Here is a 25,818-nt window from a genome sequence, read left to right as displayed (position 1 = left end):
TGGTATTTTGTTTCTATCACTGGGCCAGTATGTCGGCTTACCAGGAGAAATTATATCAAGGTTATTGTGCTTATTTATAATAGCGTAGTACAGATGCCGTCCTTTCGGATTAATAAGACGTGAGCCCCAGTACATGTGTTTTGCATTGTAATCTCCACCTGCTAGATATCTTAGACCTAGCGTTCCAAAAAAGTCTTTAAATTCGCAATCTGTAATTTTAAAGCGAGGTGGACAATATATAGCAGTTAGATTGAGGACAGAACCCCGATTTTTCAAAGATATTGTTGTAGCTTGTAACTGGGCTGTAGCATGCGGTTCTAAAGCGTGGTGGCTTAACCGATTTCTAACCATTACTGCTGTTCCACCGTGTGCCTTTCCATCTGGATGATTTGTAGCATGAACTCTATATCCCGGTATAAAGAAATTGTTCTTATTTGTTAAATGAGTTTCTGACAGTAGCATCTATGCCTTTTTCAGTCATAAATCGTATTATCTCCAGTTTGTGTTGGTTTATACCATTGGCATTCCATATACAAATATTTAGTATACTCATTTTTTAGATAATAAGGTCTGTAGCACTTGGTTTTGTGATTTGATTAAATCTTGGATCATGTTTTGCATGCTAGACATAAATTGTGTCATACATTGAGTAAGGTTTAGGATCATATTTTCAATACCTCCAATAGGTGGATTTTGGGGTTGTTGCATTTGCACAATGCTGCCTTTTAGCACATTTGCATAGCTTCCTTGGATAAGACTATTCTTAGAATTACCAGGTTTCGAACTCTGGTCTGTGATTTCTATATTTTCGTTACGAGGGATATTCGTCATTTGGTTACGACGAGCTTGAATTCCCAGCGATAATTTTGATTGCAAGTCTTTATATACAGGGCAGCCTCTGTAGTTAGCAGTGTGATTTCCTTCACAATTACTGCATTTTTTATTTGTATCCTCTTTTTTAAGAGTACATTTTATGAGGTTCTTTTATGAGGTTCTTCAACGGTAATTCTACGATGTAACAAATATTTTAAGTGGTATATTGGATGGATTTCATTCCTTTTGTTTGGGTTAGAGTTGGCAGCAATTCGACTTTAAACATTGGTTGTTGTACCTTATTTCTATTGAAGATATTTACCACATTTTTAATTCCAAAGCCGCATTCTTCAAGGGCTTTTTTGACATCATTAGATTCTACCGAAGACTCTATGCCTTTTAGAACAACAACTAGGCCTTTCGAGGTCTTCAGTTGATAAGAATAATAGTTTTTATTGTTATTTGTCAAAAGCTTCACTATATCCATAAAACTTTTCTCAGTGTAGGACTGTATTTTAGTTTCATCTATATTGCCTTTTTTCAAAGGCACTATATAAATATTGTTAGTACCTACAATTTCATTAGTTTTGCAACAGAGAATTATTATTATTTATTTATACCGCCTGTAAACTTTTTATACTCTCGCAACCTGTTGCACAGAGTATTATAGTTTTGTTCACATAACGGTTGTTTGTGTCACCATGAAATAAAAGAGTTAGATATAGTGTTATATATATATAAATGATCAGGATGACGACTGGAGTTGAAATCCGGATGTCTGTCCGTCCGTCCGTCCGTGCAAGCGATAACTTTAGTAAAAATTGAGATATCTTAATGAAACTTGGAACACATGTTCCTTGGGACCGTGAGAGGGTACTTTCGAAAATGGGCAAAACCGGTCCACTGCCACACCCACAAGATGGCGAAAACGAAAAACACATAAAGTGTCATAACTAAGCCATTAATAAATTTATGAAAATAAAATTTGGAACATAGGATCGCATTAGGGAGGGGCACATTTGAATGTAATTTTTTTGGAAAAGTGGGCGTTACCCCGCCCCCAAATAGGTTTTTTGTATATATCTTGCAAACCAATGAAGCTATATAAACCAAACTTTCTGCAGTCGTTTTTTTAGCTATTTCTTAATACAGTCCAAAAATGAAAGAAATCGGATAATAACCACGCCCACCTCCCATACAAAGGTTAGGTTGAAAATTACTAAAAGTGGGTTAACTCACTAACGAAAAACGTCAGAAACACTAAATTTCACATACGAAATGGCAGATGGAAGCTACAATCAGATTTTTTACAAAATGGAAAATGGGCGCGGCGTCGCCTACTTATGGGTCAAAAACCATATCTCAGGAACTACTCGACCGATTTAAATGAAACTTGGTTTGTAATAGTTTCCTTACCTCCCAATAATATTGAAAATTGGCCAAATCGCTTCACAACCACGCCTACTTCCTATATAACCAGAACTTAGAAGATGATCTGAATCGTTTCCTTTACAATATATAAAGTATGCACTAGGGAAGATATCGGTGCAAAACTTTGCACAGATACTGTATTTATAGTGTGGCAGCCCATTTCTAAAAATCGCCGAAATCGGACCATAGGTTTTCAAGGCCCCATATATCGAACATGAGGACCTCGGTGCTTCTAACCTAATATTAGGGTTTCCAACTATCAATGGACTTTATATAATATATATGACGAATATGTGGGTCAAATTGTGTATTATATAATATTAATTAAATTAAATAAATAATTCGGGTTACACCCGAACTTAGCCCTTCCTTACTTGTTTGTTTTAGTATTTTTTTTTTATGTTTAGCTTTTGATTTTCCACAGTACTTGTAGTTGTTTTGTTATTTAATTTTATTTGCTTTTAATGAATTCAATTAAATCATGGAGCGCATTAAAACACATCCGTACTCTTTGAATGTGAGTCTCTGCAAGAATTTGCTACGGAAGTGGAAAGGTTAGCTCAACTTGGCTCATGCGCATAAGTCTGCAGAGTATATAGAGGATATAAAAATCCACAGTTTCGTTAATGGTATACGAGACGAGAATACGCGCTATTCTGCACTAGCTTGCCCAAAATTGACATTTGCAGAAACAGTTTCCTTTGCTTACTTAGCAACAGAACATTTAACGCTCATCGTGTAGAAATAGAAGAGCCTGCCTGGACGAAGAAATTTTTTGAATAAATGTAGAAAAAGCCGCAGAAACCTGGAGAAACATGTAAGAAAAATGATGGTGTGGTTAAATGCTTCAACTGCGGGAAAGGCGGCCATATTGCACGTAATTGCAATATGGAATCGAATCGACCCAATTATTTATCCGGACGGAAACGCAAAGCTGAGGAAGACCAATCAGATCTGAAAAGCACCCAATCGTTAAACTAAAACGAGCCAGTCGGAAGGAGCGCGTGCTGGCTCCCTCAAGTGAATGCCCTGTAATCTCTGTCTCTCAAATAAATAGAAATACGAACAATGTTACCGTTAGTGGATGCGTGGATGGTAAAAATCGCATTCTGACTGTGGATACGGGAGCAACACATTCCATAATTCGATCGGATCTAGTCAACAAGGAAGTAAAACCACTAGCTGGTGCAAAGTTACGTACTGCAACTGGAGATGATGCTCAAGTTCTCGGGGAAGTAACGTGCGAAATTGGAATAGGAAAGATAGCCGTGTTACATAAGTTTGTAGTGGCAGATATCGTCGACGAAGTCATAATTGGAGTAGACTTTCTAGCCAGTAAAGGAATCAAATTAGACATGGAAAACACAATTATGACTTATACCAATATGGAAGTGCCTCTTATGTTTGGTTATTATAACAAATGCAACGTTAGACAAGTGTTAATAACAGAAAATCAGAAAATTCCATCAAAATCAGAAGCAATTATTTGGGCAGAACTAGATGGAGACTATGGGACGGACACGTTGTGACTTGTTGAAGCCGCAAAAGAATCTATACCAAACTTACTTATAGGAAAAACCCTGGCTATGACACGACAAGGCAAAAGAGTTCCAGTAAGAGTCCTTAATGAGTGTAAGTCACCAGTCACCGTCTCCAAAGGAGCTATATTAGGGCAGTGTCAGGAGATTGAGGCCGTAATAAATTGCGAAACACATCTTGAAGGAAATTGTGTGGGTAAAAACAATATTTCGAACGAGATTAACGCTTGGACCGAGGAATTAGAGGTAGACCATAAAAAGAAGGCCAAACAACTTCTTCTCAGATACTCCACCATATTTGATAAAGATGAATCTAAACCAGGTAGAACCAAAATTGTGAAACATTTCATCAACACCGGAGATGCAAGACCAATCCGCCAGGCTCCTCGCAGCGTTTCTTTAGCCAAACGTGAAGTTGTAAGCCAGAACATACGTGAAATGAGCGATAGCGGCATAATTGAACCATCATCGAGTCCATGGAGTTCAACCGTAGTACTTGTGAAGAAGAAAGATGGCAACATGAGGTTCTGAGTGGACTACAGAAAATTGAATGATGTCACGAAGAAAGAAAGTTACCCATTACCTCGAATAGATGACACTCTAGACTCGCTATCAGGCACGAATTGGGTTTCAACACTCGATTTGAAAAGTGGCTATTGGCAAGTGGAAGTAAACGAAGAAGACAAAGAAAATACGGCTTTCAGCGTTGGAGATGATCTATGGCAATTTACCATATTGCCCTTTGGGTTATGTAACGCTCCTGCCACTTTTGAGATGCTTATGGACCAAGTGTTAAAAGGATTGCACTGGAAGACATGTTTGGTGTACCTGGACGATATCATCGTGTTGGGTAAAAGCTTTGATGAGCATCTCAAAAATTTGGAAGAGGTTTTCCAACGCATAGCCAGCGCTGGTTTAAAACTGAGCCCAAAGAAGTGTTCTCTGTTCAAGAAGGAAGTGAACTATTTAGGACACAAAGTGACAACGAAGGGCATTTGTACAGCGCAGGAAAATATAGAGGTAGTAAAGATTGGCCCAGACCACAAAATTTACATGAATTGCGGAGTTTCCTTGGACTGAGTACGTGTTACCGACGATTCGTTCCAAATTTCGCCAGCGTAGCTAGTAGCCTCCATGAACTCACGAAGAAGAACAAAGCCTTTGAATGGAATGAAGAACAGGAATTGGCCTTCCAAACTCTGAAGGAGCGATTATGTACTGCGCCAATGTTAGCATATCCAGTTCCAGGCTCAACGTTCGTCTTGGATACGGATGCTAGTGGCTATGCAATAGGAGGCGTTCTATCACAAGTGATTGACGGGAATGAGAAAGTGGTCGCGTATTATAGCCAAACAATAAGTAAGCAAGAGAAGAATTATTGCGTAACGCGAAGAGAATTACTGGCATTGGTGAAGTGCATCAAACATTTCCATAAATACCTGTATGGACAGCGATTTCGAGTAAGGGCAGATCACGCAGCATTAAAATGGCTTCTGCAATTCAAGAATCCAGAAGGGCAGTTGGCACGGTGGATTGAGAGACTCCAAAGTTATGACTTCTCTATAGAACATCGCAAAGGTTGTAGTCATGGGAATGCGGACGCGATGTCCCGTCGTCCTTGTAATTTAGAATGTAGACATTGTTCGAGAGCTGAAGTTAAAGAAGACATTATAGATGTCCGATTAATGACAATAACTTCCACAGAAGGCTGGGATCCAAAGGAATTTCGAAAATGTCAGCAAGAAGATCCAGATTTGGAACTGGTAATGCATGGAGTGGAGCTGAACAAGCGTCCAACGAGAGAAGAAATAGCTGCAGAGAGTCCAGTAGCAAAGGCATATTGGTCACAGTGGAACAGTTTAAAGATGGTATCCGGCTTTTTGCATCGAGTATGGGAAAGCGAAGATGGACAAAGTTCCCGAACTCTTATAATCGTTTTGAAAGTAAGAATTAATGATGTTCTCAAGGAGATGCTTAACGCTCCAAGTGGAGAGCACACTAAAAAACACTAAAGCAAAGATTTTATTGGGTTGGTTGTCGGCAATGAGTCACGGAGTGGATTGCTAATTGTGCTGAGTGCATTACAGCAAAAGGGCCGAAATCCAGGGGTCACGGCCAGATGAAGCAGTACAATTCGGGCGCCCCATTTGAATGAATTGCCATGGATGTAGCTGGTCCGTTTCCCACCAGTAAATTAGGAAACAAATATGTGTTGGTAGTTTTGGATTACTTCAGCAAATGGCCAGAAGTATACCCAAGACCAAGGAAGGAATTTCGAATCAGCTCTAATCCAGGAAATGTGCCAATAATTGGGTATACGGAAAACTTGTACAACAGTCCTACATCCACAATCCGGTGGAATGCTAGAACGTTTCAATCGAACTTTAGAAGAACATCTAAAGAAAGTGGTAGACAAGTATCAAATGTATTGGGATTTCCATATAGCTTTGTTCCGGATGGCTTACCGGTCTGCTGTACATGAAACAACGGGACAGACTCCAGCAAAGGTAATCTTTGGTCATCATCTTCGGTTACCGATTGATTTAAAATTCGGAATAAACGCAAATGGTGGAAAGAATGTTACGGAAGCCAACAGTGTCCTAGGAGACGAAATTAGAGAAATTCATGCTATGGTGAGACAGCGGACACAAGTAATGAAGACAAAATACGATAAGGCAATGAACTCCGAAGGATTTGTGGAAGGAGATTGGGTATTGTTATGTAACCCACAACGGAAGAAAGGACTGTCTTGGGAAAGCCCATACCAGGTTATTAAACGGATCAATGATGTGGTGTATCGCATACAGACAATTGGAAGGCCCAGGAATAAAATGAAGGTGGTTCATCTAGAACGGCTTGCACCATTTGGTTCTGGAAGTATGTCTAATCAGGACGATCAGACTTAAGTGGAGGGCAGTGTGACGAACATGTATGCTAGAATATACTAGAATCAACAACGAAATCGATAGCTTGTCAGATTTATCCAGACATCGATATTCGTAGTTGCCAGAATGTTTGAGTGACGATAACTTGCTAACAATCGGGTATATAAGGGTTGCCGGACTGGCAGCAACACACAGTTCTAATTAGAGAGTTGCCGAGTAAAGTGCAAGAAGGTATAAGTAAGAAGTTGTAAACTCGAATAACGAGTAATAAAGTGTTAAGTTCTTTGAATTAGAAATAAAGATAAGTGTATAGCCAATAAATAGTGACTTTTATTTGACAATCCAGTGATCGAACTCAGGGTAGAGTTTTAGAGTAAACGAGTTATTTTGGAAATCCGTTATATTATTATAATGTCTGGTTAGAATTGCCAGATGTGCAGACTTATCTTTAAAATTCAGTTTTTTAAATTAATATATCACCAAGATTGAAGATTTTGAAACTAGTATACAAAAAAATCTTCACTATTAGGAAATCTGTGAACACGTGAAGATTTTCTGTTGGTAAGAAAGCTCTTTAATAAATATAAGAATATAGCTTTGAGAGATTTAGAATTCTTAGAAGATGTAATAAATTGGAGCCAGCCAAGCGTATAAATGAGAGGTGAATAAATAATTTATTCAAATTGTATTTGAACAATTATAATAAATTTTTTATTACACAAATTCGTTAAATTGCAGAGATTAGCAATAGTTCAGTTTCTGTTTCAAAAATTACCCTCATATCGTACATATAATTGGTGTGAAAACAGTATTTCCTTCTGAATTATCTTAACTTTTTTCTATAGTTGAAGATTTATAAATATTATAGATTAGAATTTTAACATATTTAATTGTAACCGAAAACATTCAGGCAACACTGAAATAGTGTCATAATGAGAATGAAAAGAGAAACAGTGAGAGAAAGAGAGCAGTTCAAAAGTCAACGTAAAATAGAGTTCTAAATTCAACAGACTTTCAAGTCAAGCGTTCGGTAATCAAATACATGCAAGGCCCATTAAACAGATCTATTATGTGACAGTTCTCAAGTCTGGCTATGTCAAGTCAAGCATGGATAACTGGAGCTTTACACACTCTTCTTTTTAATTTTCACTGACATGTGGCGATCTTACTCATGACCAGCAAAAAGCAAGAAACAATCATCACCAGTAGCCCGTGTACTTGAGTGTTTACGTCTGGAGGCATAATTCATGGTAAAATGCAAACTTCATTAGAGAACGTGCGGAATGCACTGGCTATTCTGATAGCACTCAATCGGAACACCGATTTTGCCATTCCAGCATATGTTTTATGCATTAATGCTGGACCCCATACAGGCGCCGCATACATTAAAATTGACTCACTGACCTGCTTCCGTTTTGTGCCCTGCAAGTTCGAGTTTTGAATTCGTTAGCCACTGTTTCATTTTGAGTACAGTATCACTACATATACTTTGTATTTGGTGGAGTTCCTTAGCTACTATTGTCACCGCAATATCATCTGCGTATCCAATTATTTGCACTTCTTTCGGTAGTGCACTATTCCATCATATAGTGTATTCCATAGAAGTGGGCCTAGTACGGAGCGTTGTGGCACACCAACTGTTACCGTATACTTTTTCGGTCCTTCGACAGTGTCGTAGAGCAGGATTCTCTCGGACAAATAGCTATTTATGATATACAGCAAGTAATTCGGCGTTTTCTTGAGCACCAATGCACACATTATTTGGGGCCAATGTGCCGAGTTAAATGCATTTTTCACATCAAAGGTGACGACAATATTCTTTTTTTCCGTATAACCACCCATCTCCTTCGATAGCCTTTTCAGCTATATCTGTAACTTTCTTGATTGCATCAAGAGTTGAACGCTTTCTACGAAAGCCGTATTGGTTTTCGGAGAGACCACTACTTTCTCCCTCCAGATGTGGACGATAGGAGCTCGGTCCTCCTGCCGGTTTATTAGGCTTCTGTAATAGTACTAGCCGTTGTACTTTCCAGATTTTGGGAAACACTCCTTCGCGTAGGCAACGTGGCATAGATCCGAGAATGGCTTTGAATCATATTTGATTGCAATTTTAAGGGCCCTATTCGGGATATCATCTAATCCTGGTGCTTTGCAGTTTTCAAAGCGCTCAGCAGCTTGTACGAATTCCAGATTGGTGGTTTCTGGCGCATCTACGACTTTTTCAAGGTAAAAGTTTCCTTGGCTTTGTTGCGGGAAAAGAGTTTCGACAACATTTTGGAGCAAAGAGGCACATGTTGGCGCTTGTCGTTTACCACCTTTAATCTTTGACATTACAATTCTATACGCTGCGCCCCACGGAATTTTGTCCAATTTTTGGCATAATTCTCTAAATCCTGACATTTATTTTTAATCGCCTTTTTTAGGTCGTTGCGTTTTTTCTTGAATACTTCTCGTAGGCTGTCACGATCCAAGTTGCCTATGCTTCGTTGCAAACGGCGCCTTGCTTTGTGACTATCGCTTATCAGATTTCACGATTCCACCAGTATGCTGGCCTTCTCTGTGCGGTTGACCTCTTTTTATTCATAGCGGCATCGCAGGCTTTGCGAATGTGTTGCACCAATAATTTAGCCTGTAGGTCTATATCAACACTTCCTATTAGGTTTTCATCGAGCATTGACTTAAAAAGTTCCTCATCTAGGGTTTCAGTCCTCCATCCTTTGGACTGCACCTTTTGGTGGCAGAAATTTCGATGATGCATACTCTTGCTGGTACTTATCATAACAGCCGAGCGGTCACTCTGGGTATATATATCGCACATCCTCCAATCTATGTGTCGGTATAGCACCCTGCTGGCAAAAGATCTATCAATAATGGACCCACGCCCATTTCTCTCAAAAGTGTTTTGTTTTCCTGTATTAAGCAGTACCACGTCTAGCACAGCAAAGGCTTTAAGTAATGCACTGCCTCTGAAATTTGTATTTTTACTGCCCCATTTTAGAGCCGAGGCATTAAAGTCACCTGCAAGTATATTAGGTGTAGTTGTCATAGCTTCTCTTACCAATTCGTCAAGTATTTTTTCATATTCAGCATGTGGTATACTTGGCAGTATATAGCAACTGTAGAAATAAATCCCCCATATTTTGGTTCTCGTATAGTAAGCCTTGTCGGTTAATGGTGTGTTTTGCATCGGCTTATCTCCACAAGCCCATATTGCAACTTTTTTTGTGGTGTCAGAAATCAATTTGCCAGAGTCTTAGTTTTTGTATTGTTCACAAATTAATGCAACGTCAATCTTATTTTCATATATTCTTTGCATCAAGAGATCCTGGGCCGCTTCACAGTGGTTCAGGATTATTTGTATGATATTCTCCTTCTAGGGTTTTAGAGTACTGCTGTGTATATGGGACATTTCCGGCTTCCTATTTGATGGTCTGTGTTCGCTCTTCCACTATTTTTATATGCCTTACAGGAGGGTTTGTTAACACAATTTTTCGCAAAATTACCCATTTTCACCAAGCACTTGCAAATTTTCATTTTGCTTAACCGCCCGAAGTATGTCTGCGTAAGACATGTGTCCGGTTTTTGCGATGACAATTGCTTCTGTTCGTGGGCGTGGTACGATGTTTTCCTTCTTTTATTTTTTCGCGCTTTACTTGGTATCGTGATCCTATTTTCTTCCCTTGGCGAGTCTATTTCTTCACCCTTACGACTTATGTTTTCCCCTGTTTTCACCATTGGACCTTCGTCGAATGTTTTGGTCCTTTTTGGAGGTGTCCTTCGTTTCTGCTTATCATCACGTGGTCTTTTTGGTGTGATTTCTACAGTTGTTTGTTCGATAGCTACGTTCTACCTATATTGGATTCTCTTTGTCTAGTAAGGTCCTCTTATGCACGGGTGTAAAGCGTCGATATTGTGCTTAGCATGGCGGATGCGTCCACCATGCTTAATATCCGTTAGCTTTTGGATCATTTCTCCTAATTTATACATACAATCACGTTGAGATTGCTCTTCTTTCGCTATCGGTGTGTTCTCCTCTAGCGCTGGTGGTGACTATTTCGCTCTCACAGGTATCTGCGCGGAGAGCACCTTCACTGGCGATCTAGCCAAACGCGATGCCTTTCTAAAACTTGTAGATACAGGTTTGTACATAGTATTATCGCTAGTTTTCTAAACGAGCTTTTCTCCGATTCCTGGGTTCCACTTTCAGCTTGATTGTTGACACCTCTAGATTTGTAACTACTATTGTTGTTGTTGTGTTTTTTTTCATTATTATTCTCCATTTATCAGTTTTATCAGCGCATTGTGTGCAGGGAACGGGTATACCCACGGGTATACGCGTTGCCGGTTCCGGAATACTCGTACGAACCTACGCTCGCCCGGGGCAACGCAGTCTAAGGGTTCTGCGCCCAGTGCACACTTCCTGACCAGTGCCCGAAGGGGCTTGTTACTGATTCACATCGTGGCTAACACTTCGGCAGAGCTGGCTCACATCACCCTCTCCAGTGAAAAACAGCTGATATGCTTCCTGGGACTCCCAGTGCGCCCCGGTATGGACGGGTCTAATTTACAGCCACACCTGACATGGTGAACAGACGCTGACCAGGAAGCCGCTCACTTTGAGTCCGTCGAGCCTGGATTTTGGATGGTCACTTATATTAGAGAGGCGGTAGCTATTCGCCTCTGTCGCAGGAGTTTCTTCGGCATAGCTGGCTTTTATACCGCTTCCTCCACTCCTGCCGCTCATCGTCGGGGATTGCTTATTCGTTGTAACTTATTTCGCAACTAACCTACTACTACAGGCCGTCCGGCTATCGCGCCCTGCCGACCCCCCCCCTAGGGTTTTGAGCTCAGCTGAGATACCATGCAAGAACTATGTAAATCTTTTGACTGTTCATATGACAATTAGAATTGAAAAATTTTGTTAGCGTGTAAAATTAAAATATTTATATCCCTTTTTAACATAGACAAAGTTTGCTTTTGAAAAAAAGTGATAATTATTTCTTGTCCATGCATATACACACTAACTATTGTTTGTTGATCATTTGACTTTTAGCTGTTTCTTACAGCTTGGCATATGGATGGCAGCGTCTTCGGCTGTTCGATCTGCCACTCGTGTCATTTACTCAAACCGTATTTTCTGTGTTGTCGCTCAGCTTAAGTAATAACATGAATAAGCAGACGAGAGTTAAGTGTTTTTTTATCCGCCTTGAGTGAAGTGGAAAAATTTTGTGAGTATTAAAACCACCGCGACAAATTTGGCTGAGTGTTTATAATACACAAGTATGAAAAAATGCGAGTAAGCACGCGGTATATTTTGAGTGGCAGTGCACTTGTGCAGGTCTCTGATGAGGACCTGAGTGTTTCTAAATTTTTTACCGAAACTATAAGTGTCTCATATATTTTGGAGAAATTCAAAGAGAAAATTTTTCTTCGTGCCAAAAATTAGTGAAATCGAGTCATAATCTATCCTCACGACTTCTGGTCTTAGACCAAGTATCCTCTGGGTAGCCAAAAGACATCCGTTTGGAAGCGAGCTAAAGTGGTTATGCGTAGGGTTTGGGACCCACCACATAAAAACGAATAACCAATGAACAGGAAGCAGCTGCCTCGGATAAGGAACCCCAATTTTGATTACGCTCATACTAAACGTATTAAGGACTATGATTTAGGGGCTTGCACCTGGACTGTTCGGACCTCTGCCCAGCTGATTGCTGTCCTCGTAAGAGTAAAGGCTGACATCACCGCAATCCAAGAAATGCAATGGACGGGACATGGACGGAAGAAGGTGGGCGTTGTGACATCTTCTACAGCGGCCGTATAAAGGATTGCAAATTCGGTGTGGGATTCGTGGTGGGAGAGAGACTCCATCATCGAGTCTTGGCATTCACTCCGGTGGATGAATGTCTAGCCACAATCCGCATAGAAGCGAGGTTCTTCAACATATCGCTTATTTGCGCCCACGCCCCAACGGAAGAGAAGGACGATGTGACCAAAGATACTTTCTATGAGCGCCTAGAACGCACCTACGAGCCCTGCCCCGCCACGATGTCAAAATCGTGCTTGGCGATTTCAACGCTAGGGTGGGTAAAGAAGGTGACAAGTGGGTAAAGACAGCGACGAAATACTCTCCTCGACTTGCACTCTTGCTCTCGGAGAGCACTCATCAGCATCTCGGTATTAGGGAACTGTGGAACGGCATCTCAAACTCAATGCGTACCACTGCAGCCGGAACAATTGGATTTCGGCAACGACAAAATACAAGCTGGTACGAGGAGAATTGCCGTCTCGCAGCGGAGAGAAAACTGACTGCCTACCTCGCAACGTTGCAAACGACCACAACACGTGCGGGATGGGATAGATACCGAGAGCTGAAGAGGGAAGCGAGACGAATCTGCAGACAAAAAAAGAAAGAGGCCGAAATGCGTGAGTACGAAGAGCTTGAGAAGCTGACAGACAGAGGTAATGCTCGAAAATTGTATAAAAAAATGAAGCGACTTAACGAAAGTTTCAAAACCGAAGCGTCCTCATGTAGAGACCAAGGTGGTATTCTGGTAACCGATATCCAGGGCATACTGGGATTATGGAGGAAACACTTCTCTGACCTGCTGAATGGCAGTGAAAGTACAACACTAGGGGATGGCGAACCCGATTCCACAAACCAATAACGATGACGATGGAACAGATGTTTCATTACACGACCAATAAGAAATTCGAATAGCAATTACCCGCCTGAAGAACAACAAAACGGCGGGGGCCGATAGATTACCGGCCGAGCTATTCAAATACGGCGGCGAAGAACTGATAAGCATGCCTGACGATTGGAATCTCAGTGTGCTCTGTCCAATCCATAAAGAGGGAGATCCCATAATCTGTGCCAATTATCGTGGGATAAGCCTCCTAAATATCGCCTATATTGTTCTATCGAGCGAACTGTGTGAAAAAATCCATATCTGACCAGATATTCACCATGCGCTAAATCTTGGAGAAGATACGTGAAAAGAGGATCGACAAAAACATTATACGAGCTGCAGAGCTAAACAGAGAAGGTACAATCTTCTATAAGAGTGTACAGCTCCTGGCGTACGCCGATGATATCGATATCATTAGAAACAACACCCGCGCCGTTAGTTCAGCTTTTTCCCGCCTGGATAAGGAAGCGAAGTGAATGGGTCTGGTGGTGAACGAGGACAAGACGAAATATCTCCTGTCATCAAACAAACAGTCAGGGCATTTCCATTTTGGCTCCCACGTCACTGTTGACAGTCATAACTTCGAAGTCGTAGATATTTTCGTATACATGGGAACCAGTACCAACATCACCAAAAATGTCAGCTTCGAAATACAGCGCAGAATCACTCTTGCCAATAGGTGCTATTTTTCGAGAGGAAAATTTTGCGCAAGATTTATGGTCCTCAGAACATTGGCAACGGCGAATACCGCGGACGATGGAACGATGAGCTGTACGAGTTATACGACGACATTGACATAGTTCAGCGAATAAAAGGACAGCGGCTACGCTGGCTAGGTCATGTTGTCCGAATGGACGAAAACACTCCAGATCTGAAAGTGTTCGATGCAGTACCCGCCGGAGGAAGCCGAGGAAGGGGAAGGCCTCCACTCGGTTGGAGGGACCAGGTGGAGAGCGACCTGGTTACACTTGGAATCTCCAACTGGCGCCGAACTGCAAAGGAAAGAGAAGAGTGGCGCGCTCTCATCGATTCGGCTATAACCGGCTAAACGGTTGAACGCCAATAACATACATTCAAGACAAATGATTCGATGATAATGAATTTTCTTTTATGTTCACCTCTGGTGAAGCTTCAGCGTTACGCTTTTTTCTAGGCCTTGCTTGTTTTTCTTTATAATCCACTCTGTACATAACATACATAGCCAATTCTTCTTCATCAGTTTCGTATTGTGATTAACTACATATAATTAGGCTTTCGGGTTATTTTGTTCTTTCAGCTTTTGATTTTCCGCTTTTAATTGTTGGCATAATTGTTCTAATTCTTTCACTTTTTGTTTTAATTCATCGCTTTCAGAAACTTTCTTTTTCGGTTGGCTTGTTGGTATTTTCTAACCCCTCTAGTGCGCGAGGTACGATGCAGCTATATTTTATATCACTTTATATCTTAAATTAATTATTTTGGATTTCCGACAACAAATTACAGAAAGAGTTTTGATGTTACAACTAATGGCAACTCTGCCTTTGCAAATAGTTATGGCAAATAAAATTTTTTAGGTATACTTTTATGATATTTTTAACTTAAATTGTAATAGATAGTTATATCATTTACAATGGTGTGTGTAATGATAGTATAATAAGAAATAAAATAAAATAAAATGGGAAAGTGTACTTATTGTTTCTCTGTTTCAGCTGTTTCTCTGCGCCTTGTCACTTCAACTTCCAGCTGAGTTGCCCAACTAGCACTTTCGATTTTCGTCACTTATAGTCTTTGATTTCTCTATTTTGATGACAAATATTCAATTTGTTTATAGCACGTAGCAATTTACTATGCTTCGAGTGAAGTATTCGTTGCGTAATAATTGCTTAGTTTTTATAAATTATTTTGGAATGTCATAGATTAATTTTTTTTCATATAACGAAATATTAATAATAATTTCGAAAATCATAATACATATACATTTCGTGATACTAATGATGGTTGTTATTGTTGCCGGGGTGGTGAATTTAATAACGCGTGAGTTACCGATATGTTTAACCACTGTGCTAGGTTTTTTCCTGTAACGGTAGTTTCCGATCGTGTTGAGGCATCATCTCAGAAGATGAAGAAGAAGGCATCACCTCCTGTAGCGATTCGTGGGTATCATCTTAGAGTAGGTTGAGATGATAACTCGTGCGAACTATTTCTATATTCAATGCTTATGGTTTTCCATTCTTATATAATTACATTCGTTAAGTTTTAAGAGAAGATACATGTAAGTAGAGTACGAATATGTAATGATGTACAGTATAAATAAATGTTTTATTATTGATTTCTATTGCATTATCAAGCACTTGAAATAATAGTTTCATGATTTCTTCGGCTTTTTAAGACTATCCGGTATAAACTAATCGTAATCAGTCGCTTTCTTAAATCTAACGATTATTGTGGGAATTACTGCAAGGCAACGGTGTATATATATGTCATGAATGTAGCTTTTGGAAAGTGAATAGTTTTGGAATGTGAAATTAAAGAGTGGAACACTATGTTATTATAATACGCTTCTTCTTCTTGACTGGCCTAGACAACGCTTACGCGGTTATAGCCGAGTTCACAACAGCGCGCAACGCATCTCTTCAGGTCCTTCTCCACCTGGTCCTTCCATCGGAGTGGCAGCCTCCCTCTTCCTCGGCTTACACCAGCGGGTACTGCATCGAACTCTTTCAGAGCTGGAGCACTTTCGTCCATTCGCACAACATGATCTAGCCAGCGTAGCTGCTGTCTTTTTATTCGCTGGACTATGTCTATGTCGTCAAATAACACATACAGCTCATCATTCCATCTTCTGCGGTATTCGCCGTTGCCAATGTTTAAGGGACCGTACATCTTCCACAAAACCTTTCTCTCGAAAAGTCCAAGTGCCGTCTCATCGGATGAAGACATCGGAAATGAACATAAAGTGGGCTTTACTTTCCGATTGCCTACTCAATCCAAAGTAGCACCTTTTGACAAGAGTGTTTCTTCGTTGGATTTTCAGGCGGACATTGTTGTTGCTGTTAATTCTGATTCCCAGATGACAGAAGATATTTCGTCTTGTCCTCGTTCACCACCAGACCCATACGCTTCGCTTCCTTATTCAGTCTGGAAAAAGCACGGTGTGGGTGTTGTTATTTTTTCCAGCATTAGGTTAAAGAAGTCACACGATAGCAAGTCAACCTGTTTGAAACCTCGTTTGGTATCGAACGGCTCGGAGAGGATTCCAATCGTCGGCATGCATTCTTCCGACCATATTCCAGCAATCCATCGGCCCTATATCGGCCAACAGTTTCGGTTGCAGCTGTTATGCCGTCCCACAGTTTCCTTATACCGAGTTGCTGATGAGTGCTCTCAGAGAGCAGGAGTACAAGTCGAGTAGAAAATCGTTCGGCTGTCGGTTGTGATTGTAGCCTCTTGATGTCGAGACAGAGGGGGTGCGTATCTTAGCTGCAACAAGATAGTAGTCAGAGTCGATGTTAGGACAACGGAGCGCACGCACATCAAAAATTCTGCAGAAATGTCGTCCATCTATCACAACATAATCGACCTGGTTGCGCGTGATTCGATTCGGGGACTCGAAGTCGATCAGCCTCAGCCCATTTGGCGATGTTTTATCAGGGAGGCTGAATTTGCCGAATGTTGTGCCAAAAACACCTTCTTTACCCACACTATCGGTAAAATCGCCAATCACGATTTTGACATCGTGGTGGGGGCAGCGCTTATAGGCACGTTCGAGGCGCTCATTGAAGGTATCTTTGTTCATAGGCATCGTCCATCGCACTTTTTGAATGGCGGTGATTTCAGCCTTTACTCTTACGAGTACATCAACCAGCAGCGGCACCTTCCCAATTAGGGGCCCAGTTATTCCATGTCCTTAATACGTTTGCAGTGGTCGTCATGGAAATTAGTGTATTTTATCCGAGGCTGATGTTTCCTTTTCATTGGGGAGGTTTTCTTATGTGGTGGAGTCAACCAAGTTTGTTCGGGTTATTTGGTACCGTGGCGACCTTGTTATTTATCCCAAACTTGACTCTTCCGGAATGGTTTTAATAGAGTCCGATGGATTAATCGGCTATATTTGGCCGATTCTTTGTACAGTAGTTTTCCGAAATAACGAACACATTAATTGTCAGGCCTGTTCGTTACATCGAATTTTTCGTTAATTCGAGTATTCACTTAGAGGTATGTTTTTCAATCAAAATTAGTTAAATATCCGTAAATTGCAGTTTAATGAATTGTTTTATTATGTATTTGTTAAAAAATTAAAAACCATAACAAAACAATTTAAATCCAATAAATTCTTCCAAAATGGATCAATTCTGACACTTATGCTTCTATATGGTGCTGATCAATAATTTTAATTTTTTTTTATAAAATTCCACATTTTTTCAATTTGTACTTTTTCTGAATTTTTTTCAAGTTTTATTTTTAATTCTAGTTGGATGTTATTTGATTTTTTCTCTTTCTTCATATGCCTTCTTCATAGAACATTTTTCTGCAACGGTGTCTATGTATGTCATGAATGTAGCTTTTGGAAAGTGAATAGTTTTGGAATGTGAAATTACAGTGTGGAACACTATGTTATTATAATACGCTTCTTCTTCTTGACTGGCCTAGAAACCGCTTACGCGGTTATAGCCGAGTTCACAACAGCGCGCCACGCATCTCTTCAGGTCCTTCTCCACCTGGTCCTTCCATCGGAGTGGCGGCCTCCCTCTTCCTCGGCTTACACCAGCGGGTACTGCATCGAACTCTTTCAGAGCTGGGGCACTTTCGTCCATTCGAACAACATGACCTATCCAGCGTAGCCGCTGTCCTTTTATTCGGTGAACTATGTCTATGTCGTCAAATAACACATACAGCTCATCATTCCATCTTCTGCGGTATTCGCCGTTGCCAATGTTTAAGGGACCGTACATCTTCCACAAAACCTTTCTCTCGAAAAGTCCAAGTGCCGTCTCATCGGATGAAGACATCGGAAATGAACTTAAAGTTGGCTTCACTTTCCGATTGCCTACTCAGTCCAAAGTAGCACCTTTTGACAAGAGTGTTTCTTCGTTGGATTTCCAAGCGGACATTGTTGTTGCTGTTAATTCTGATTCCCAGATGACAGGAGATATTTCGTCTTGTCCTCGTTCACCACCAGACCCATACGCTTCGATTCCTTATTCAGTCTGGAAAAAGCAGAACTAACGGCGCGGGTGTTGTTTCCAATGATATCGATATCATCGGTTCTCAGTTTAGCTCTGCGGCACGTATTATTTTTTCCAGCACTAGGTTAAAAAAGTCACACGATAGCAAGTCAACCTGTTTGAAACCTCGTGTGGTATCGAACGGCTCGGAGAGGATTCCAGTCGTCGGCATGCATTCTTCCGACCATATTCCGCGAAGAAGCTGATGCAAGCACCTTAACCTTCGCCGCCGTATTTGAATTTCGGCAAGCAATCCATTGGCCCTCACCACATGTTCTTCATGCGGAAATTGCTTTTCGAATATCTTCATGGTCGGGCAATGGAACATCAAATCTATCGTCGAATTTCGGAATCATTTATACTGCCGAATATGTAATATCAAATTGTTAAATTGTCCAAAATATCTTAACAAAATCGATCCACTTTCGTTTAGCCTCCATAACCCTAATACTATGAGAACTAAAGTAATAGTATTCAATAAATAATGTATCAATAGTAAAAATTATCTAGTAACACAATATTCAAATCAATATATATATATAAATATCTAACAAATTAATATTTCACCATATGCACTTTTTAGTATTATCATTTCACAGATTTCGCAATGCAACTTAATGCCATTAACCCACTAAATGCAAATACTTTATGTATAACTGATTCACGACTCCGTCCAGACATACGATATCTAGAAGAAGGTGATGTAGCAGCCGCTTCAGCTCAGAAAAATAGATTGGAAGAAAAACAGCGTGAAGCCAAACGATCACGGAAAGGGCAGAATAATGACTTATGGCAGCCACGGTACATAAATAAGTATAAATTAATCTGTATTATATTGGAAAATTTAATACATTTTTTATTTTCTTTACATAATTCACACTATATGACTGGTGTACAGAAAATATACAGAAGCGCCGTTACACAATTTCTAATAAGAATTGCGGAATTGAATAGACAATTTTCATATTTTTACAAGTCGTCATTACCACGATACCGACAAACAAATATTAAAGAATTATTAATTGATTATTCTCTTTCACCTGTGCTAACTTGAGATATCTTAATAAAATGTGATACATGTGTTCCCTGAAAGATTGTTATTGCAGATGAAATATATTTGAATATTTCCAGGAATTTTGTATAAAAACCAACAAAAGATAGGAATATTTGTACTTTAAAAGTCACCTTTGCCAAAATATGCAATATATTTAAATGACGTTTATGAAAACCCCTATGCATTGTCTTAAATTCTTGCTTAATAGTTACAGTTTGTTGTGATATTAAGTTATTTGTTGTGTTTGTAATAATGGATAATTTATTATTGAGTGCGTTAGAATATGCTATTACTTTGGCAGAAACTTATGTGTCCTTTTTATTACTTCAAAGAGATATTAAGTTAAGAATTCAACACTGTGCCTAAAATTATGAAATGGCGTTTACAAATATTGTGTATATTTTGCATATCGCTTTTATGAAAGCAGCCTTAGTTAGTTAGTCTAAAGAATTAGGAGATCCGTTCATCACTAAAATTATTTTTACAACTTCGGAGTAAATCTGCGTGCATGTCGGAGCTGCGATAAGCGATAAGAGCGTCGATAAGAGCGAAGCGTAGAAAATTGATACAAGTAATTTAATACAAGTGTGCATGTCGGAGCAGCGCGCGAACTCACTCTTTGCTGGCTATCATCGATAAGAGCGTAGAAATTGTAGGTCAGTAATTTCTTCGCTCTTATCGATGATGGACACGGAAGACTTAATAAGTGCAGTATTTTTGAAACCAGCAATCTGGGATCAAAAAGATCCAAACCACCACAACAGGTTCGAATGTATCGCTTGTCATTCTCATGTATTCGAAAAACTTTTTTGGATCCTGTCTCAAGCTACAATAAAGATGATGAAATTCTCCGAAATTTGGCCTTTCTTGATTTATAGGATTCGCCGAAAACGAGCGTTTTGTCGCCTCAGTATTATGCATATGATAATATGCAGCAGTAGATATCAACAACAAAATATTTTCTACTTCAGAATCACTAATTTTTTTAGCTGTTGACTATACAAAACTTAAATTGCAAATGCAATTTACGCCCTTATCGCAGCTCTGTTATGCACACCGCACAAAACTATAACTCGATGCTATGCTCTTGTCGCTGATCTTATCGACGCTCTTATCGCTTATCGCAGCTCCGACATGCACGCAGCCTAAGGCTCCGTCGTTTGGACCAAAATCCGTTTAGTGTACAATAACAACACCCTCACATTGCCAAAGAATACATGTACCAAGTTTCATTAACATATGTATCTTAAGTTTTTACTCTAGTTATCGTATGGACGGTCGGACAGATTAGTCTAAGGATTTTAACTCGACTTGTCGTCTTGTTCATTTTGATATATCTAATTTGTAAGATGTTACAAACAAATAAATGTTAGGTGAACAAAACCATGAAAGTAAAAAAATTGGACTAGGGTTATGACAACGCCTGTAACATCCTCTCGACATCTGTGCTAGATATGGACTACGCTTACTTTGGACAAAACATAATATTAGATACAACTTTTAACAAATAGTGCTACATCTCGTATCTAAAAATTCTGTAATTGAACTATAACTTTTCAACTAAGTGATAACAATAATATATCCCAATGTGCAGATGGAATTAAAAGAGCCACTTTTACTGCGCAATATTAATAAAATTTGTTCTGAACTGAAATTCAATGTTCTTCTTCTTCTTAACTGGCGTAGAAACCGCTTACGCGGTTATAGCTTATGCGGTTGTGCGTAGGGCTTGGGACCCACCACATAAAAACGAATAACCAGTGAATAAGAAATTCAATGTTAATCCCTGAAAATATGAAGTTTGATTGTAATCCATTCATAATTTCATCGAATAACGAATATCGAATTTTTATGAAACATTTTATACTCTCGCAACACGTTGCACATAGTATAATAGTTTTGTTCACCTAACGGTTGTTTGTAGGTCCCTAAACTTAAATATATATAGAGCGTGCAAGCGATTACTGAAAACCGAGATATTTTAAATTACACGAGGTAAATTATTGTAATCTGAGGAAAGGGGACAAATTAAAGTGTGTCACGAGTCTGGGCTTTCTACAAGGGAAATTGCCAAAAGAAATCGGTAGATCTCTCCCTTATACGTAATTTCTAGAAATTACGCGATTCATATGGCAAAAACAAGAAATATGACAGAAACACTAAGGTATCGCCACGACAAAAACAGATTTAAATTAGATTGGCAACTAAATAAAAACTTATTACGATGGAAATTGTGGCACATTACATTTGCCAATAAGGAGCAGACGTGTGTGGTAAATATGAAAATCATCTGACCATGTTGTCTACACAAAACTCCTCAAGAAACTTCTGGTAACGCTTATAAGGCTAAGAGTATAAGCTTTGCCGAAAACCATATTCAGAGTGGTCAAAGTTCATATTTAGCGATGAAAAACGATTTAATTTAGACGGACCTGATGAATTTATAAAATATTGGCATGATAAATGATTTGATAAAGAAGTTTCAATAACTAGTGCGTCGTCAGGTGGAGGTCTTATGGTGTGGGCAGTTTTTGACGGTAATGGTGTCACTGAAATGGCATGGGTTCCAACAAAAATTAACTCGTCAATCTATTGTAATTTGTTAGAAACCATATTGGTAGAGAAAGCAGAAGACTTATTTTCTATATTAACTATATTTTTCAACAAGATAATGTCGCAATTCATTGTACAGACAAAAAAAATTGAGCTGAATTGGCCCGCTTGTAGCCCGGACTTAAAACCTATTGAAAATCTCTTGGGTATTTATCAAAAGAAGTTAATGGTAAATGGCGACAATTTAACACAGTCAATGGCCTAATCGTCGGGATTAAGCTTTGGCAGCAATACCGATACAGACTTTAAAAAACCTAATAGCTTCAATGCCGTTTCAAGTTTTAAAACGCAACGGAAAGTGCACAGACAGACTACTAACGAGAAGTTGGGAGTTAAATCGCAATTTATTTCTTTAAAAAATGTTTTGTTTTTGAACCTGAGTTTATGTGAATTTCCATCTCAAAAATTGTAAAATAATTATATCGTTTTCGAAACTACAGATAACTTGTTTTATTCTTAATGGTTTTACTTCTTTTAATACAATGACAATGCTCGCCGCATTCATTGCAAAAAACATTAAAAAGACACTTAAAAGGGGAAATTTCAAAAAAATTTTATTTGTGCCTTAAATATTAGATGCATTTGAGCGAATGAGGCTTCATCGATATTAATACTGAGAAAATACATCGATGCCTCAAAATATAGGCACTTAAGCGGGGTTCACTGTATAGGTTTTGTTTACAAAATTTATTTTGAATTTTCTACAACCACGGATTTCATGTCCGTCTATAATTCGGCGATATCGGAGTACATATAACATTTCAAGGTCCCAGATGTCAAACACAAGGACAGAGTTTGTGGTCAATTTATCGAAAATATAGGTAAATCACTCTGATATTCTAAAGAAATTTTAAGGATGAGCTCCTTAAAAATATAGTGCTTCTAGGTCAAATATGGACAAAATCAGATCAATATTTCCTCTAGGCCTCATTTGATGAGGTATATGTATATCGGTTAATTTGTGAGCTATCAAAGCAAAATTAAATGAACGTATGTATAATTTGGGACATGAATTAGCTTGGTGGCGAAATAGTTTAAAACGGTCCTTGAATTATATAAAATATAAGGGTCAAATCAATAAAATTATATAAATAAATTGCGAGAGTATAAAATGTTCGGATATATTGTTGTTTCGTGGCAAAAATAGTTGAAATCGATTCAGAAATTACGCCATCTTCCATATACTCTATATAATGAATTTCGTTATTTTAATAGACTTTCTGCCAAATATATGAGACGTATTATGTTGTTATGTTCGGTTTTACCCGAACTTATACCCCTGACAGACGGCGGCGTTAATTCGGATTAACTACTTTAATCGGGGTTAATTCGAGAGTTATCTCAGTTAACTCCTTTTGCTAACTCCCATTTAATTCTCAAAATTTTAGAGAGTTAGTGGGAGTTCGTGGCATTTTCGTTGGCAACATTGTTAAACATGGCCGCTTTTAACCTATTGTGAATGAAAATATACAATACTGACAGCTGTTTTTTCAATTAAATGTAAACGAAAACATACGCATGCAATGAGATAGCCAATTTTTTCTAAAATGGAAGTTCTAATAATAACGTATTTTTGTATATTTTTTAGTAATTAATGATTTTGTACTAATTGTGCGGCTAAAAACCGCAATATTTGCTTTCTATCCAATTTTATTTTATCAAAATTAAAATATTATTGCCAATCAGCTGTTTATGGGAGTTCATAACTCGCTTTGCTGCCGTCTGTCACCTACATATTTGAAACTGATTAAAAGCGCAGTTAATCCGAATTAACTTTGCCGTCTGTTTAGGCTATTAGCCGCTTAGGATTGGCATGGTCAGAATTCACTCATTTTCGCTACCAAGCTACATAATATTCAATAAGCTCATTTAGGTTTGCTAAAATATCTCATTTATTAACCGATATATATATATCAGAGAACGGCATGGGTACACTCTAACAATAAGTGTACCCGAATCATTTCCCTGCCAGCCAAAGGTGGTGAAAAAACTGGTTAAACCGAAGCAAAAGTGGTGAGTGTGCCATAGGCCAGCATAGCTGCTTGTGAGTTTTTTAACCACTATTCCCCTCACACGTACGAATACATGTGATCTTACATCTCTGTTGCGCTCATTATGCAGTGTCATATAATTTATATACACAAAAATATAGCTGAACTGCTCTAATATTCCTAATCGTCAGCTGATGCAGGGTTGCATTTTTTTCATTCCTATTTATAAATTTTCTTAAAATTTCAAACATATTATTTAAATTTCAAATTATTTTTTTTAAACTTTATTTATCATATAAATATATGTTAACATATTTTCATTTTATTTTTACAATTATTTAACATAATAATAATAATTTTTACAATTATTAGTATAATTAAATATTTATTATATAAAATATTTTTTGTAAAATATGTTATTGATATCTGAAAATAAAAGATAAGGTAAAAGAAAAAGATTATTAATATCTGAAAAAAAAAGAATATTGGTTGAGAAATATATTAATTAAATAAAAATAGTTATAATATCTGAAAAAAAGATTAATAAAAGCTGAAAAAAGATTAATTAAATAATAATAATTATAAAATATTAATTAAATATTTGTAATTATAAATTCTGAAATAAATTAATTAATGGTGAAAAAAAAATAAAATCTGAAAAAGGTTAATTAAAGCTGAAAAAATATTTATTAATAAATAATAATTATAAAATCTAAAAAAAAAATATGAAATTAATAATGCGCAGGCCGCTTGAAACACTTATCTTTTTATGTATTTTTTCAAATCCGCAGGCACCCAAAACATAAGCATGCACTCAAATTATTTCACTGCGCCGGCACACAAAACATAAGCATGCACTCAAATTGTTGCACTGCGAAGGCACACAAAATATACAATTTTTTAAAGCAAAACTTACATTTTTGTTTGCTGCTGCTTCTATGCTATGCTGCTATGTTGCTGGTTGTCGTATGCTGCTAGAATAATAACAAATTAGTTAATTTTATATAAATTATAATAAAAAATATTAACAATTCCATTTAACTCACTTTTTTAACCATATGCATATGTGCGCAAATGACTCGCGTTTTTCAGTTTTTTTATATTTCCCATTATGGGATTTCTTTTGGCACCAATGACAATTACGTTTTCTCTTTCGCACTCATTTAATAATAACAAGAAATGAGATAACTAGTTTTGTTCTGTTTGGGAAATTCGAAATGTATTAACCCTAGTATGATTAATTCGACTTTTGAGGAACATATTTCTAAGCATTTTAGAGGAATTATTTTTTCATCGCATCGTGTGCGTTGGTGTTAGTAATTGAAGAAATATGAGGGGAAAGTGGTTAGGCCTGGCTGGCAGGGTTGTGCGTTTACGACACTTAGAGTGTGATCGGCACACTAAAATATGGCTTGTTGCCTTGTACTGATAATTTCGAACATGCTCATACGCACAAGCTCAAACCGATTTCGTGCTCTTTTTCTGCATGTACATGAATTGAGGCCGACGAAAATGCTAAAGCAAAAGGATTGAGCGAAATTGAGAGCACAACACCTGAGACAAACAATATGTGAGAGACATGTGTGTTGTTTGTTTTTGA

At 38.4% G+C, this 25,818-nt stretch overlaps 1 protein-coding gene across 5 annotated transcripts in view; it reads left to right on the top strand.

Annotated features, from left to right (window-relative positions):
- Nucleotides 1-25,818, top strand: part of LOC105219775 (oxysterol-binding protein-related protein 2) — a 364,851-nt gene that overhangs the window by 330,706 nt on the left and 8,327 nt on the right. For 3 of the 5 annotated variants that reach the window (XM_054235131.1, XM_054235133.1, XM_054235132.1), the window contains one exon: nt 19,144-19,361. In XM_054235131.1, the coding sequence (XP_054091106.1) occupies nt 19,144-19,361 (218 nt within the window). Of the gene's footprint in view, nt 1-19,143; nt 19,374-19,458; nt 24,386-25,818 lie in introns of those variants that run through there. The other 2 variants (XM_054235135.1, XM_054235134.1) reach the window with 2 other exon arrangements.

This window comes from Zeugodacus cucurbitae, chromosome 6 (genome assembly GCF_028554725.1).
Source record: "Zeugodacus cucurbitae isolate PBARC_wt_2022May chromosome 6, idZeuCucr1.2, whole genome shotgun sequence".
Taxonomy (NCBI): domain Eukaryota; kingdom Metazoa; phylum Arthropoda; class Insecta; order Diptera; family Tephritidae; genus Zeugodacus; species Zeugodacus cucurbitae.
This window is presented reverse-complemented; position numbering and strand designations above follow the sequence as displayed.